Source organism: Myotis nattereri (genome assembly GCF_964212035.1).
Source record: "Myotis nattereri genome assembly, chromosome: 13".
Classification (NCBI taxonomy): domain Eukaryota; kingdom Metazoa; phylum Chordata; class Mammalia; order Chiroptera; family Vespertilionidae; genus Myotis; species Myotis nattereri.
Window position 1 is genome coordinate 9851815 of NC_138088.1, and position 17731 is coordinate 9869545.

The window sequence follows — 17731 nt, forward strand, 5'->3', positions numbered from 1 at the left end:
TCTAAGGCACTTCCAGGTCCTCGGAGCAAGTGTTTCCAGGCTATCATGTCACTTCTTGGGACTAGGTGTTCCACACTTTGTAAATGACTGTAAAGTGAAACCCTACCCCATGAATATTTAAAGAACTTAAGGGAATGCCAGACAGACATTTGTTAAACAGTGCATTTTGCAAAGAATTTTAAGTTGTTAATCTGGGCTTCAAGATAAAATAAAGAAAGCTTTGTCTGATATGGTAAGCTGGTAGGAAATGTTCCATCCCAAGGATTATAGTGTACCTGGATAACATAGCACCCTTCATGCAGTAGAACTAAACGCTCATGGTGGGAAAGCTGGAGATAGAACCTCTATCTAGGCTTTCAGAATTTTCCAATGGGCATATTTTACAGCTTGAGCTTGGACTCTGGACTTGCTCACCACTCTTGAAAGTTGGGAAGAATAATTTTCTATTGGGGGTGACTATCCTGGGCATTGAAGGGGATTTATCAGCACCTCTGCCCTCTACTCATTGATGCCTGTAGCACTTCCCTCCCAAGATGTAGCACCCAAGGTGTTTCCAGATTTTGCCAAATGTTCCCTGGGGCAATATTACCCCCTGTTGAATACCTCTGAGCGACAAGGATGTGGGTTTGACTCTCGACTACTCACTAGCTGTATGACAGAAGTTAACTTAAGCTTTGAGCCTCATTTTCCTCTTCTATTCATCTTGGGTGGAAATAAGCAATTTTTGTTAGGACTAAATAAGACAATGTAGGTATATTATTTAGCATAATCCTGTGTATGTAGCAAATACATGTTATTTACTATTACTATTATCACTATTTTATTTATCATTTTTTGTTATTATCACTGACATTTTTATTCCCACATAGCTCTTTTTTTCAACTTTATTCTTATTGTTGACACTATTGCATATGTTCCCATCCCCCCTTTGCCCACCTCTACCTATCTCCTGCCCCCTTCCCGTCTGGCTGTCACCACACTGTTGTCTGTATCAACATGTTATGTCTATGTTGTTTGGTTAATCCTTTCATCTTCTTTCATCCAGTCCTCCCTTTCCCCCTCCCCTCTGACAGCTGTCAGTCTGTTCCATACATCCATGCCTCTGTCTCTATTTTATTCATTAGATTCCACGTATAAGTGAAATCAAATGGTATTTGTCTTTTTCTGACTGGCTTATTTCACTTAAGATAATAATAATCTCTGGGTCCATATAAGCTGTCCCAAAAGATAAGATTTATTTCATTTTTATGGTCCCATAACATTCCATTGTGTAAATGCACCAAGCTGTTTTATCTACTCATCTACTGATGGGCACTTGGGCTGTTTCCAGATATTGGATATTGTAAATAATGCTGCTATGAACATAGGGCTGCATATATTCTTTCGTATTTGTGTTTTGAGATTCTTAGGACATATTCCAAGGAATGGGATCGCTGGGTCAAAAGGCAGTTCTATTTTTAATTTCTTGAGGAAACTCCATACTGTTTTCCACAGTGGATGTACCAGCCTGTATTCCCACCAGCAGTGCACTAAGGTTCCCTGTTCTCCACAGCCTCACCAGCACTTGCTGGTTGCTGATTAATTGATTGCAGCCATTCTAACAGGTGTGAGACGATACCTCATTGTGGTTTTAATTTGCATCTCTCTAATGATTAGTGATGGTCCATCTTCCCTACCCCAAGCGCCCAGCCAGTGTCCCTACTTCTACTTGTTGAATCACTTAGCTGGCCATCCTTCTGAGTTCAGTAGCACAGGGGTACCAAAGGCCGCACAAAGCTGAGACTTTTGGACCATGTCTCCCAGGAAATTTTTTGTCCAAGAACCAGATGGGCAGATGCTGATGTGTGTGGCTACATTGCAGGGGAGGCAAATCCTATCTCCCCTGCAAGCTTAGCCTGCACTACCCCAGGAAGGGGAAGAAGTGCCCACCTTCTTCCTACAGGTTTGTGGGTACAATCCCAATAAGACTTTTTGGATCCTCCCTGCCAAGCCAAGGACACTCTGCATCATGAGGCTCAGCTCCATGTGAGAAAGGGAGAGTGGCTCAGAGCTGGGACATTTAAAGTGTGAGACCCTAGGATGCTCTTGTCTGGGGCCAGGATGAAGGGCTTGGCCTCCTCCTGTGAGCTTGGTCAGTATCACCATCCAATGGGAGAGTCTTTTGGTCTGCCACCTTGAGCTCAGAGTGGCTGAACTTGTTCCTGCAGAGGGGATGGTGGGCTGAACCCAAACTGAACCTGCAGTGAGTCCCTAGATGAGGAACTTGAACTCTTTAGCAGAGACTGAGTGGTTGGCTCTGCAGCAGGGACCACAATCCCTCACTGAATGGCTGACTGCATGATCCCCAAGTAGTGGACCCACTAGCCCTGTTCCCCTGACCCTGGTTGCCCCACAACCTGTGGAAGGGGCTATGGTTTGGGGTCAGCTGGGCCTACCCTATCATCTTTCTTTGGAAGGCTCTAGAGCAGTGGTTCTCAACCTTCCTAATGCTGCAACCCTTTAATATAGTTCCTCGTGGTGTGGTGACCCCCAATTTCATTGTTACAAATTGAACATAATTAAAGCATAGTGATTAATCACAAAAACAATATGTAATTATATATGTGTTTTCTGATGGTCTTAGGCAACCCCTGGAAAAGGGTCGTTCGACCCCCAAAGGGGTCGCGACCCACAGGTTGAGAACCGCTGCTGTAGAGGAAGAGTAGGCAACCTCAGGGAAAGACAGCATAGCTGACAGGTGGAGGCAGACCTCAGGGATCCTCAGTCCTTCTACCCATTGGCCCTTATACACAGACTGGTCCCTCCCATGCATACTCAGGCCCAGTAGACACAGCCACAAACAATGAACAGTGTGGTAGCTCTAGACAAAGGCTGGTTACACATAACATCTGATATCAACCTGTACCTAAATATGGCCCAAGTGGACCCAGAAACAACACAACCAATGGTGGCCATGAAAAATTACAGTATAATGCTGGAAGCTAATCCCAGCAGGGCATAATAAAATGCAAGAAGTCCTCAAAAGGTTGATGGGCTTCTATATTCAGCAGGGCTGAATCATATTACCTGCTGCTGGAATAGCTGAAAGCATTTCCCCAAACCTGAAAATCTACATGTTATTACTGCAGCTGGCCAAACAGCTGAACAGCTGTAGGCATTTCCCCCAACCTGACAATGCCTACTGTACACTACACCTTACCTTTGATATGTATATCTGCTTTGCTTTAGGGCAATTTGTGTGAATAAAGAGCTTGGGTCCGGAGATTAGAGAGAACTTGATTACTATAGCTAAGTTTCCTCTGGCTTCCCCATGTATTCCAAATTTATACTTCTAGTCTCTTTATTAATTTACTCGCAGCCCTTCTTCAGATTCCTAAACCCTTCTAGATGCTGAGAAACACCCTGGCAGCATAATTCTCATTTGATTCTTATAATAAAATTATGAGCAAGAATATTAGCATGTAAATCTCCAAGGTGGAAATTTGACTAGAAATATATGGACTGAGATTTTATACTAAATTCTCTAATATAAGTGAAATGTATCTATCTATCTATCTATCTATCTATCTATCTATCTATCTATCTATCTACATACTATGGTCTCCCATTAAATTAACAAAATAAATGTTGACAAAGGGATAACAAAGCTAATAGTACCCACATTGCTTTCTAGGACTGGAATTGATGTGCATCTTTGGGAAAACAACTTGTTCATCCCAGGCTATGGTAGGAGGTACTATTTATGCACTCCCTTGAGCCCAAGCTGGCACTGCATAGAATGCTATAGCTGTGAAAGGGACCAATGTTTTGCCATCCTAAAGCTGTGCCATTGTTTTTAAGCTAGTTGTTAAGACACAAAAGATGCAGAAAGAACATTTGACCCTCCCTCTTTCCTGCCCAAGAGGCTCAGATGACAAGACTTGCTCCAGAAAGGAAACCACTTTAGCCTAATTTAAAGTAATTTTGCTAGATGGGAAGGCTCCCAGCAGGAGCCTCGTAGCAGATCGTCCTCTGTGCCCCATTGTTTCTGGGTTGCCCAGCAAGAATTTTCAAGCTACGTGTGTTCTGCTCTTCCTCAACTACCTATAAATTGTCCATCTTCAATGTTGAAGTCTGAGTCTGTTCCCCCCTTTCTCCTTTTTCCAATATGTACCCAATTTTGTATCACTGTCTTTAGAATTTTCAGGCTTATGTGAATTCCCTGTAGGCACATATTAAAATTTGATTTTCTCCTGTTAATCTGCTGTATGTTATTTGAATTATTAGCTCAGCTAGAAGAAGGTAGAAGGTGGGAGTGAAAATATTATTTTTTAGCCCCCCCGCCCCCACATTGGCATGCATATGTTTCTTCGATGCACTCACTTTTTTCAGCCTTCCTTTCATATCTATTCTCTGCCTGAACTCCCAATTCCTGTATAGACCTGTGGACTGATGATCTCTTGAAATGTATTATCTTAGCTGACCACATCACTACTGCGAGACAAAATGTCTTATACATACACCCACTTTATTAAAAAATGGGATCAATATAAAAAGACACTTTCCCATATCTTATCTATGACTCTATGGGAATAATCCAGTTGGGTTCACCCTCTGCTGCCTTCGGCAAACACACAAATGCCATGTGTGTGGTGGGGGGAGGGGAGGAGGATGGGCTGTAGAAAAGAGAGGAGGGAGAGAAAAAAATTATCTATTCTCAAAGGTCTTTCAAGTGTTGGATCCTTACAGTTAGTAATTTCTTTCTTTTGTTCTAATCCTAATAACTCCAATCAAATGATGGGTGGGAGGAGCACAGCAGTGAAGTTTCTTCTCATTTTGCTTTCGTAGTAAAAAATGGGAGAGAACATGGATGTCTACTAGGAGGGGAAGGACGAAAGAACATTGTGAAGTGGCCACTCTGTGGACCTTGATGCTATCTCTCAAATGAGTGAGTGTGGCGAGTATAGATCAGACACAAAACGCTGTTGCTCCTGTGTTTAGTGAAAGGAAAAAATAAAAATGGATACAAAGCTGTGTTTTCTGCTGTAACCCTGTAAAATGCAAAGGGACTGGCAAAGATGCTCTTTCTTCTTGAGCAAACTAATTATTTAATTTGTTTTAGAGAGGGAGGATGGAGAGAGCGATGGTGAGAGAAACATCAATGTGAAAAAGATACAAGGATTGGTTGCCACTGATATGTGCCCCAACCAGGGATCAAACCCACAACCTAGGTATGTGCCCTGACCAGGAATTGAACCAGCTACCTTCAGTGCACGGGACAATGCTTCAACACACTGAGCCACACTGGCCAGGGCTTGACCAAACTTTAGACAGGCTCCTCCAAGCCCTCATTTTGAGAAGGCCTCCACTTTGGCCTATAAAACTGTAGATTCTCAGTACAAATGATTTCATCCACTCACCCACTCACAGCCACACTAAAAGATGACTAAACTCTAACATAGTTTATAACATCCCAAGGCTGACTCTGGGCCCACTTAAAGGGCCTTCCTGTGAACAAACCAACAAACAAAACCCTCAAGGCCTCCAAAATAATTCACCCTTTGTTCTAGCCAACACTTGAGCAAGGGCCCCTGACCTCCCTTTTCTAGGGCATTTGCTAAGCAGGGCTTGCAACTGCAAACTTCCTTTGTCACTCTGAGGTGTATATGAATCTCCTGCAACTCAGGAGTGTCTCTCAAGGACCCAAAAACCATTTCTTTGAAATGTAATCAATAAAAAGGATAGGGCTTCTGTCGCCCAGTCTCTGAGGAAGTATATAATCCTAAAGTGAATAATTACCAGCTAGCAGATGCTATAAATGTTGGCTTAATCGCATTTACACTGATCAAACTCGTAATTTTTCACTTCCCAGAAGATGAAAAGGAGCCGTGTACTAAACACGACAGCTCGGCGGAGCCCTGTGTGGTGGTGGCCTTACAAACTCAGAGATATAAAGTAACCACATAGGATGGTCCGAAATTAAAACTCTCCAACTAAAAGTTAATAGTGGTGGGTAGTCATATCCTAGGCTGATATCTTCCCTGACAAAGGTCAATTCTTACCTTAGCTGAACCTGTCTACTGACCTTTTGCGTGTGAACATACCTTTGGAATATCAGGGTAATTTCCTCTCCCCCACCACACATCTCACTGCACCACAGTGGAGACCACAAATCCCCTTATTGTTATTGTTAATTGTGTTAATTGTTGACTGTTTACTCTCCTATTCCCACAAATATAAAAGAAGCATGGGTCTATTTATTTTACTTTCTTATCCAACCCCAGAGATATTCAGCTTTGCTTCCTCCCGCCTCCCTAACTCACCAGTGGATTTCATGTAACCCCTTGGGTCTCCTCCTTTGATTGTAATGTACAAAGTCAGGTGCCAACTGCCAGTTCCTGGAGCGTTTTCTCAGTCCCTTGAAATTTGGCATCCCAGAAGATGTCAGTTTTGCTCAAATAAACTCATAAAAATCCTCTACAGGTTTAAACATTTCTTACATTGACACCCAGTTCTATTAAGCTCCTGCTGTTTCTCCCATCCCATTCTCTCATTCTGTCTTTAAAACACCCAGTCACCCCAGGCCAGTGTGGCTCAATGGTTGAGCATCAACCTAGGAACCAGGAGGTCACGGTTTGATTCCCAGTCAAGGCATATGCACAGATTTCAGGCTCTACTCCCAGTAGGGGGTGCAAAAGAGGCAGCCAATAGATTCTCTCTCATTATTGATGTTTCTATCTCTCTCTTCCTCTCCCTTTTTCTATGAAATCAATAAAAATATATTTAAAACAAAACAAAACAAAAAACACTCAGTCACCTCTGAACAAACTGAAGTTCAGTTCACACAGGACCCTCTTTCATAATGCAATAGTAGGTTACTGATTACAGTCTCTCTTTACTATTTGAGCTAGTGGCTGGCTTTGTCTTTGACAGGTCCAGATGCTAAGGAATTGAAGCCCTCCATCACTGCATTTGTTTTAGGGCGGTGGGATGATACTCATTAGAAATCATTAGCAAAAGCATTCTCTCTGTTTCAGAAACGAAGAATCTCTACACATCGCCATGATTACCAGTTAAATAAAACTTTGCTGGGAAGCAATCCTGATTTATGAATCCACATTAAACATCTAAGTACATCTGTTATGCCCAGCAAAATGGTAACTGTTTGGGTAATGATATCTTAGAGTCACAACTGATGCATACATTCCCAGTGATTTATGCATTTGGAGGGGTGGAATGTGTCATGGTGATTGACTATTATACTCAAATACTGGATTTTTACTGTGCCCTCTGTCCCTTCATTTTGTGCCTGAGAATCAGGAAGTGCAACCTTGTGCGGGGGCAGAATGGCTACCCTGAGAGATATATTTCAGTATGTCTTAGGCGGTATCCACTTGCCTTTGATTCAGCATTTTGAAATATATCTCAGAAAAGATGAAAGCTACTTTAGAAAGATGTACGATTCCAAGAGTTTGCTTTTAACTTCAAGTTGTTAGAAGTACTGACCGTGGTTCCACAGTGCCCACCGCCCACCTCGCTCACCTTGGCCTTCTCTCACACCCTTCCTTCCCTTGGAGGTGCATTCTTAGGATTCATGACTTGAGTGTTTCTCCCATCTCTGCCCTGTGACTATCTGATGAACCTTTCACATTCTTCAAAACTCAGCTCAAGCCTGACTTTCTTAAGAGGCAGCCTCCACCTGACCCCTCTCCCCTTTCCTCTTTGGTCCCTTCTCCAATTTCTGTTGCAATAGCAACCATCTCAGCCCACACATCTCTGATTCTGGTGTTTGTATTTCTTACAATACATGAGTTGCCATATGGTGGGGAACATTGTATCCCTGGTGCCCAGCACAATTTCTGACACAATGGAAGGATTCAGTACGTGATTATGGAACAAACAACTGAAGCTCTCTTTGCTTCCAGAGACGACTTTATATGACCTATTGTAATCCAGGCTGAGATTTAACTTTTCTCTTTTATCCAGTACATGTATTCATTCATGTGCACACATGGAACTGCAAGATGATTTAAGAAAAAACTCTCCAAAGTACTGTAAAAATACACATACAAGTCTGACTGCAGGCTCCCCACCCCTGCCTGGCCTGGGACCGCTGAGGAGGGCTGTGGGAAGAGATACAGAGACATGTAACTTACATTCTGCAGCTGCACATGATTCTTCACCAGGTGCTCTGACTTTGCCATTGTGCTGGATGCTTTGAGACTGTAGTTTTTACCATTCTGTGGCTCTTTCAGCTGCTCTTGAAGTTGTTTAGCTTGTTTTCTGCAGGTTTAAATAAATAAATGAATAAATCATTACATATATGTATGCTACGCATATTGTTCGCTTCATTCATTCCTATCATCTGTCATTTACTAAAGCTAGAGGAAACTCAGTTTAATTCTCTTTTTAAAGGGAATCCTTCCCTCATTTTCAACTTCACCAAGAACTCCTTCCAATTTGGAGAGAAGGTGGTATTGCCCATCATCTCCCAGGGACTCGCGCCCAGCAGTGTTCTGAAGGCGGACAGCAACGTCATGGGTGGTCCCTGCCCTCATGGATGCAAGGGGTCCCTTAGCCTGAGTGGTCAGCTGCAAAGAATTGGAAATGTTCTGGAGAAGTGACCAGTGGAAAATAGGAAGCTTGGACCTAACAGCCACACACATGTAACATACTACAAAGTTACATGATTTGTATCTTTACAAGTCAAGCGTGTGTAGCTTGATTGCATGGTTGGCATATGTACCATAATGAGTGTATATTTTCTTTCTTATAGTTTAGAACCAGCTCATTATTGTTATCATCAACCCTGCCTATAGAGATCTTTACCCCTTTGCAAACATTTTTGTAACCAACAAAAACAGTTAACTCTTAAATAGTATCTATTATGTGCCAAACATCATTTTATTTTTTAAATCTATTTTTATTGATTTCAGAGAGGAAGGAGGAGAGAGAGAGAGAAACATCAATGATGAGAGAGAACCATTTATCAGCTGCCTCCTGTACGTCCCCTACTGAGGATTGAGCCTGCAACCCAGGCATGTGCCCTTGACTGGAAGCGAACCTGGGACCTTTCAGTCCACAGGCTGATGCTCTATCCACTGAGCAAACCAGCTAGGGCCCAAAATCATTTTAAATGTTTTCCATCTATCAATTCACTTATTCTTCACAATAATTTTGTGTGACAAGGCATTAATTCTGTATCCATTTAGATAAGAAATCTGAGGCACAGGAAGTTAGATCATTTGCCCACACTCACATTGCCAGGAAGTGCTACAGAGCTGGATGCAGACCCAGGCATTGTGGCCACATATTCAGCACTCTTAACCGCCACTCAGAACCGGCAAAGCACTTGCCCGTGGACCCGCAGCTTCTCAGCGGGAAGGCTGAGCCTACTCACAGTGTTCGGACTCCAAATAAAGGACTCCCGCCTGCATATGTGGGCTGGCTATAGCAGCATGATGCAACAGATCACCGCGCTATTAGCTGCTCTGTCCCAAGGGCTTTGCAGCACCTATCTATCAGCAGAAGACTCAGCACCAATAAAACAAGCAAACAATAGCAAGCGAACAAAAGCCTCTGCAGAGTCATCTGCCCTGAACTCTGCCTCTTGCCCACGGCCCTGCCTAGGACAGAGCTCTGGTGGAGCAGAGCGCTGGCCTTGCAGGGAGCCACCAGCAGGCCACTCCCTGCAGAGCTGGGACTCAGGTCTTAGAGGGGCAGAGACTTGTATCTGCCACCCTCCAGTTCCGTTTGGATTTCCTAAATCAAGAGATTGATTTCCTAACCGTCCCTGAGCCTCAGCTTCTTCATCTGCAAATGGAGTCTGTAAAAGCTATCTTCCATGCATCCTGTGGAAACTAAACGTGAGAGCGCATGCGGAATGCTGAGCTCCTCCCCGGCTCACCAGTTAGCACGCGTGCACGTGCAGATGCTACAGAGGAATTAGAACACTGGCTCAGAGAGCAAAGAAAAGACCGTATGAACTGTATCTCTCAGCATTTGCCACGGGATATGGAGGTTTTGAATTTACACCAGTGTGATGCACTCTATTTAAATATTTCTTTCATCTTTTCAATTATTTGGGGGGCTTTTATCTCCAGTACTCTAAATTGCTTTAATCCAGTTGTAATTATGTATCTACTTCCTAACAGCTCATCTGTAGCCTATTGTTAAAAATAAATCAATCACATCAGCATTTTTAGAAGCACATCATAGTCAAGAAACCCTATCAGGAATTCACTGAAGAAGCAAATGGGAGATCAGAAAGTTCCACCTGAGTAACTCATCATGAAGCAGTGAGAGGGGCTTATGCTCCTAAGAATTAAAGATAAGAAACACTATCTTCCAGTGATTCCATAATTCGGTGTTTGGGAAATATAAATTTCTGAAGGAATTATTTATTAAATGTTTGAGAACAGTTCCTGAGTCCTTTTATCACTTACTTTCCTTTCCTTCCTTTTCACTCACGTCCAGACTCACCTGCCTCCTTCTCTGTCATCCCTGCCCTTTCCCAGGCATGCGCATTTTTGCTCTCATCCTTTCCCCAGTAACTGCCAGCAGAGGAAAATGATCGCTGTACCATCAACCCTCTCATGAGAACACCTGCTCTGGGGAGACCAGATGCAGGCATTGCACACTGAACCCTACTAGCCAGCAATGTCGGTATCAACATTGCATAGTAAACTGAGTTTTTTAAGTTTCTCTGGCTCAATTCTTCAGAAGGAACTGAAATGTAAGTAGTGGCATATCTGATGTCACAAGTCTGTTGGAAAACATTTGCAATGTTGCAGGTGGGGTTCTTGGGGAAGTAGACACTGAGAAGGAGTGTGCAGGATTCTTACTAGGGAGGGCTCTTTGGATTGGCACCAGCAGAAGCAAAGGGTAGGAAACAGGACTGGACTGCAGGAAAAGTAAGGATGCCATGCAGATCTCAGTAAATCCCACAGCAAGTTCTGGAACTGGCCTGGCCTTGCACTGCATGTTGGGGAAAAGTCTACGCCTTCAGAGCCTCACATTGAACCATCACCAACTGTGATCTATCTCAGGTCAGAGTATGTGCTTGAGAAAAGTAACTCCTAGCATAACTGTGTTTTAGCAACTGGGGGACTAAGCCCTTCACCACTGAAGAGCATCATAGCAGCATACCCGAGCATTCGCTGCTGTCCTTACGAGGCTTTCTCTGTGCCTACAATACCTTACTTCAGAGAGTGATAACCGACAGTCAGAGCAGTTGGCCACCATCTCTGCTGTGTACCAGTAGCACCCACTTGTTTTCCTCCTGTGTTTTCCCAGTTGTGATCATTATTCGTCCAGCCTTTGCTCCTGGAACACCTCCTCTCCCATCCCCTTCCATTCTTAGAGTTGAAACATGTCCTGCATTTCCAAAGTCTGCTAAGGACCCCTACAGCCAGTCTCACCCTTCTTACCCACGTGAGTTGAAAGTAAAAAGAAAACCTATGAGAATGTATAGTTGCATGTGAGCCATATCAGCCCGACTGAAAGCTCAATGAATAGTTCTGTTAGCTACTTGGGGGAATGTATTGCTTTATTGGGAGGGATGAGAATTTCTTCCATTGGGTCCTTCAGAGTCGTTGGGTTTTAATTCATTCAGTTAGAAAACCTTCTAAATTCAAGAAGGTGTTTGTCACTTCTACCTCCTCAGCTAACAGTTTGCTATAGTATTCTATCTGCTGAGGTCATGCCATAACAAGGGTGACAAGAGAATGGAGAAAGGACCAGAGTGGTGGAATCTGGGAGTTTATGGGGATTAAAACGTAAGTGACCAAGAGAATGTGAGCTTTTTTGTAACTCCTGACTTTCTCTCACCAGAAATAGTACATCCTGGTATATAGGATGGAGGTTTCAAGTGAATTTATTTGAAAAACCAATGATAGAGAGGTCCCACAATCCTAGAATTTGTGGCTTTCAAGATGAGTTAAAGAACGTATCCACATGGAAACAACCTGACTCTATGAAAGTGAGGAAAGGTCAAGGTAGAGTCTGATCAAGGGTTTGGGAGGGGACTTGGAATTCCAGCACTCAGCACAGAGAATACTGTGTCAGGGTGTTATAAACATGCACGTTCACCAATAGGAAATGATTTAGAAAGTGGATTCAGTTCAGAAAAACTGTATACTTTCTATATTAAAAATATGTAAATACTGCCCTAGCTTGTTTGGCTCAGTGGGTAGAGCGTCAGCCTGCAGATTGAAGTGTCTTATTTAGTGAGTGAATGAATCATGCTACGTCTACAAAACAAACCTAATACCTAGTTTTCTTTTAATAAAGACTAACATTTATTTGATTCACACACACACACACACACACACACACACAGTGCACGTTGCCCTCAGCTGTGTAAATCAGATGCCTGGTGTGGGGTGTGGATTCCGCTCAGGCAAAGAACAGTAAAGGAAGACCATGCCTGGAAAGTGTACAGAAGAAGGAACTATACTCTTAATGAGAACTATAATTTCCACCTGGGAAAGACTTCCATTTTTATTATCAGTTTATTCTTCTCACATTTTCTTATTTATTTGTTTTTAATGAGAACATGTTCCAGCTGGGCAGGCAGAAGGCAAGCTCGGGAAGAGTGTTCCTCCATTGGCTAAGGAAGAAACCGACACTGAACAGGTTTCCATTAAACCCTGGACTGCTCACTGCATCGCAGGAGGAAGTGTCCCAGAGCCCACTGCTGCCCTGAAGACCGAAGGCCCAGGTTACCCAGCTGCTCGCCAGTCTTGTGAGCATGATCATCAATCTTCCATGTAAATGTGGTACGACTAAAACTCACACTCTAGTGAGAACAATGAAGCACTTCTTCATAATAACTTGCTATTGTTAAATACGCCATTTCTTTCTCAAGGGCAGGAGGAGCATGGAGAAGCTTGCACCACCGGGTGAGGTGATCGCCTGTCTCCTGCTCCAGGGCGCACTCTTCACCTGGGGTTGCCCGGCGGAAAAGGTGGCTGTGAACAATAGCAAGCCCCACTGAGTACTTACTCTTTTATACTCTGTGGTGTCCTTTTGACAATATTTTCCCATTAATCCTTAACACATTCTAGAAGGGAGCTATATGTTGACCATCTTACCAAAAAGGAAATCAAAGGTAAGGGACTGGATGTAATTTGCTTAAGAGTTCATAACAAGCAAGTGGCAGCCTGAAGATTTGAACACATGTAAAACCACAGCCACTGTGCCCTGTAGCCTCCCTGAAAAAATAAAATTAAAAAGTGCTCCGGATTGCACCTGAGCAGGGCTTCCTCATTCACCCGCAGCAGTTTCAGCAGCCAGTGAAAGGATATATGAGCCAACGTGGTTGGTGTAAAGCATGTGATTGAAACTAGAACAGTGCAACTTCAAAGACCCCATCGATTGGTAAGGGATAAACGTCTAATCACTCTGCTGTACACCTAAAACTAATGTAATATTGTATGCCAGCTGTAATTGAAAAATAATAAAAATCATTTTTTAAAAAAAAAAATGATTCCATCTGCAATTTTCTACTGTGTGGCTTTGACAACTTAATATTTTAAAATTGAATCCTGATATTTTAAAAAATGCAGCAATAACACACAATTCCAATTGTCGTAAGGATTGGGAGCTAATACATGAAAAGCTCAGTGTCTCTGACAAAGAATAAGTGCTTAAAATGAACAGGAACACCTGAAACCTGTATAGCTTTATTAACCAATGTCACCCCAATAAATTCAATAAAAATTTTAAAAATAAAATGAGCAATAAAAAACAAACACAAAACAACACAAAACAAAAACCCACTAACATCACAGCTAAGAGTTGCCTAGATGTAATAATTAAATGTAATGTGGCATCTGGATGTAGCCCTGGAACAAAAAAGCACATTAGGTAAAAACTAAGAAATCTGGAAGTATGAACTTTAGTTAGTATTACTGTATCAATATTAAATGTGTCATGCTAATATAAGGCAATAGTGGGAAACTGAGTCTGGGTATATGGAATCTCTGTACTCTTTCACAGTAATTCTGAAAATCTAAATGTATTCTAAACTAGTTTATTAAAACATAATAGTTACTAATTCTGGATTCAGACCTGAGTTTCCATTATTTTTCTGAAGATCAACAAATATGCAGACAAGTATAATAGGCTATATATGGAAATTGGTCTATTTTTAGAAGAACAAATGGATAGAAAAATATATGTCAATGAAAAGCAATGAAGCTTTGGTTTGGATTTCAACAAGCTATAGGAACAGAATTGGTGCCAACTTATTCAGGCCTACGTGCCTTAGAAGAAACCAAAAAATAGTATGTTTATCTGTATTTCCTATTTTATTATGCTATTATAATAATTAAAATACCTTTACCAAAGTTTATTTAAAATAAAGATATATGTAGGTATACATATATAATTACATAGCCGTATATGGATGTATATTTTAGCCTACATTATTATTCAAAACTAACTACCTTTATGTGCAGAAGGTCTGGTTTTTTGGCAAAGGAAGTATAGGGCATATTCGGGATATGTATACCAGCTGGGGAACTAAAATAGATTTTATAATTTTTCATATTTCACATTTGGCTAAAACCTTTATGAATATTATGTAAAAACACTATTGAAAGAAAACATGTAGATTTTTTAAAGAAAAACAATAGATACTGGTTGATAATGTTTAGGTCTACAGCAGTGTGACCTCTCTGGTCACAAGAGTGTGAACTCCTTAGTCACAGGCAAATGTTGAGACTTTAATTCTGGCAGGTAATCAAAATGTGCAAAGAATGCAGAGTTTTTATGAGCACAGAGAGGGATGATAGCTATGTGCGTCAAAGATAAACCACACACACATACATGCAAGTGTGGCATGTACACTCACCACAGGCTACAAAATTCTAAGTCACTCTAGATGTTGGATGGGCCCATTTTTACAAGATCCCTCTGTCAGGAGCAAAGACTGAGAACTTAAAAAAGACAAAGTGCTTCCTCTGAGAAGTAGCCTTTTAACACTTGAGAGAATGGTCTTACTTGCTTTTGAAGTAGAATGCTGCACAGAACATGCCCACGATGACAATTCCAAAGATGATGCATGAAATTGACAGCACCTGCCTTTGATAAACGTCTTCACTCTCTGTGAATTTGAAAAGAGAAATTAGAAAGGATGTTAGCAGGGCACAGCTGAGACAATCTTCGTCCTTGTGCTTTTAAGCTGGTATCTCCTTTCAAAGCAAACTTTTTTGATCCTGTCATGAATAGGGAAAACATGAGGAACTTATTAGCATGCAATTTGTTGGCAGTGGTCTACAGGATAGCTGATTGCTACATTTTGATTTGCATGGCTAAGTCAGAACTCATACTCACATATCACAATTATGTATCTTATCAAAAGACATCGCATGACGTTAGGACACATGGGGGGCATATCTTTGTGAAATGATGGTTGGGTTCAAAATAATCTGCTACAGAAACAAATGTGAGCCCATCAGAGCCTTCTTGTGCCAGTGATGACTTCCAATTTATTTTACGATGCCACTGCATTTATTATTTGGTCTTTGGCTGTCATTCACCCACGATTATGATTGGCATCACTAATGAAAAAGAACTTCAATATGGATGTGAATGTTTATTCACCCATTCTGTGACTTCCTCAATACCCATCATCTGGCATCTCTATTATCTCAATTGCTGTTATCAAGACCATATCTTATAGCTTCTTATCGCATAAAAACAACAGAATTCATAAACAAGCATTTCACTTCTCAGCCATTATTATTTATATTCCCAGCTCATTTTCTGAAATATGTCTACTGAAACAGTTCTTCCATCTCATCAAGACCTTTGACCCATAGATCTCCGAACCTTCTTTCTGTTATTGTCCTCTTGTTGTCTTCATTTCTCTCCTTATACAGCATACAGACTTTGGTGCATGATTACACTCATTTATTCTCTTGCAAATACCCTCACTTCTGGATCCTTTTCTCCTTCCCCTTTACTCATTTGTCAAAATAACTGTGTACAAATCCAGTCAACTGCCTTTTCTACCCCTCTACCTTGAACAGTTCAGAATTGGAGAGAAGATTGCACAACTGAGAAAGGAGACAGCAATAAAGGTTGACAATCACATTACTGAAGCAGACATCCAGTAGAGGCTAACAATCTCATCAGCTTGCTTCTCCATTTTTCTAAAGATCATCCATACATTCTCCATACTACTCAAACATCTGACTTACCCTCCTTCCTGACTCTGAGATCTTTCATATTTGTCACACACAAAAAGAAGTCAGTATAAAAGAAATAATCTTGATGCATAACACAAAATATACAAAATTAATTGTGCCTCTATTCCTTTGGATTCGTTCTTATTAACATAACGCAGTAGTTCTCACACTTTAGTATGCATTGGAGTCACCTTGAGAGTTATTGAAGGGCAGTCTGCCACCTACTTTCCCTCCCAGAGTAGGTCTGAAGTGGAGACAGAACATTTGCATTAAAAAAAAAATCCCCAGGTGATTCTGATGTTGCTGGTCTGTGAAACATGTTTTGAGAACCACTGAATAGGCTAGGAACCCTCAGAACACAGATCTACTATAAGAGAATAACTGGGGGATATTTGTTTTTCTTTGTAAATGTCAACTAAGGATCCACTTTGGACCTTTTGAATAAAAATGTCTATTCAAAAGAAAATTTTCAATGGTGGTGGAAAAAATTAAATTAAATTAAACTTAAAAAAAAGAAAAGTGATTGAGCGTCAACCTATGAAACAGGAGGTCACGGTGCAATTCCCTGTCAGGGCTGTGCCTGGGTTGCAGGCTTGATCCTCAGTGGGGGGCATGCGGGAGGCAACCAATCAATGATTCTCTCTCATCATTGATGTTTCTATCTTTCTCTCATTTTCCTCTCCTCTCTGAAATCAATAAAAATGTACATTTTTTAAAAGTCCTCTCCTTGAGGATATGCTTAAAAATAATAGAAAGAAATAAAATCTTCAGGTGTTTCTCATGCACACCAAAGTAAGAAAATTATTCAATTAGAGAAAATGTTATCTTTTAAAAGATTAATTTCTTAAGATCCAATTGTCTTCTACCATCTCAGGGTCTTCACAATCACTGAGAGTAAGAGAAGGGAAAACATTCCAATTCATTTTATGTTGCCAACATTACCTTTATATGAACATTAGACAAAGACATAAGAGAAAATAAATTACAGACATATATTCCCCCTTGACATAGATGCAAAAATTCTCACCAAAAGTTTAGGAAATTAAATCCAGTAAGATGTTAAAAGTAACACACCATGGCCAAGTGGGGTTTATATAAGGAATACAAGGTTAGTTTAATATTTTAAAAATTAATAAATGTGATTCACAATTTTAACAGCCAATAAAAATAATTTAATTATCAATTAGGTGGAAAATTTACTTAAAATCTAACATTAATTCCTGATTAAAATTCTCAAAGAGTAGGGATAGAAGGGAACTTCATCACACTTATGAAGAATATATATATAATCTATACCTAATTGTAAAAGACTGAATGCTTTTCCCTAAGGTTAGGAATGAAGCAAGAATATACCCTCTCACCACTTCTATTCAATATTGTACTGGAAGTTTAGTCAGTGGAATAAGCAAATATAGAAATTAAATCCATTCAGTTTTGGAAAGTAGAAGAAAAATCATCTTTGTTCTCAGATAGCATGATCATCTATGCCAAAAGCTGATAGAATCCACAAAGAAAGAGTTAGTATAACTAGTAAGGAAAGCTTAGCAATTTTGCAT

At 41.0% G+C, this 17731-nt stretch overlaps 1 protein-coding gene across 3 annotated transcripts in view; it reads right to left on the reverse strand.

The window, feature by feature from the left end:
• Window positions 1-17731, reverse strand: part of NRG3 (neuregulin 3) — a gene marked incomplete at its 5' end in the record, with an annotated part of 1046633 nt that overhangs the window by 20612 nt on the left and 1008290 nt on the right. For all 3 annotated transcript variants that reach the window (XM_081104470.1, XM_081104469.1, XM_081104468.1), the window contains 2 exons: window positions 8136-8262; window positions 14986-15088. In XM_081104470.1, the coding sequence (XP_080960596.1) occupies window positions 8136-8262; window positions 14986-15088 (230 nt within the window). The remainder of the gene's footprint in view (window positions 1-8135; window positions 8263-14985; window positions 15089-17731) is intronic.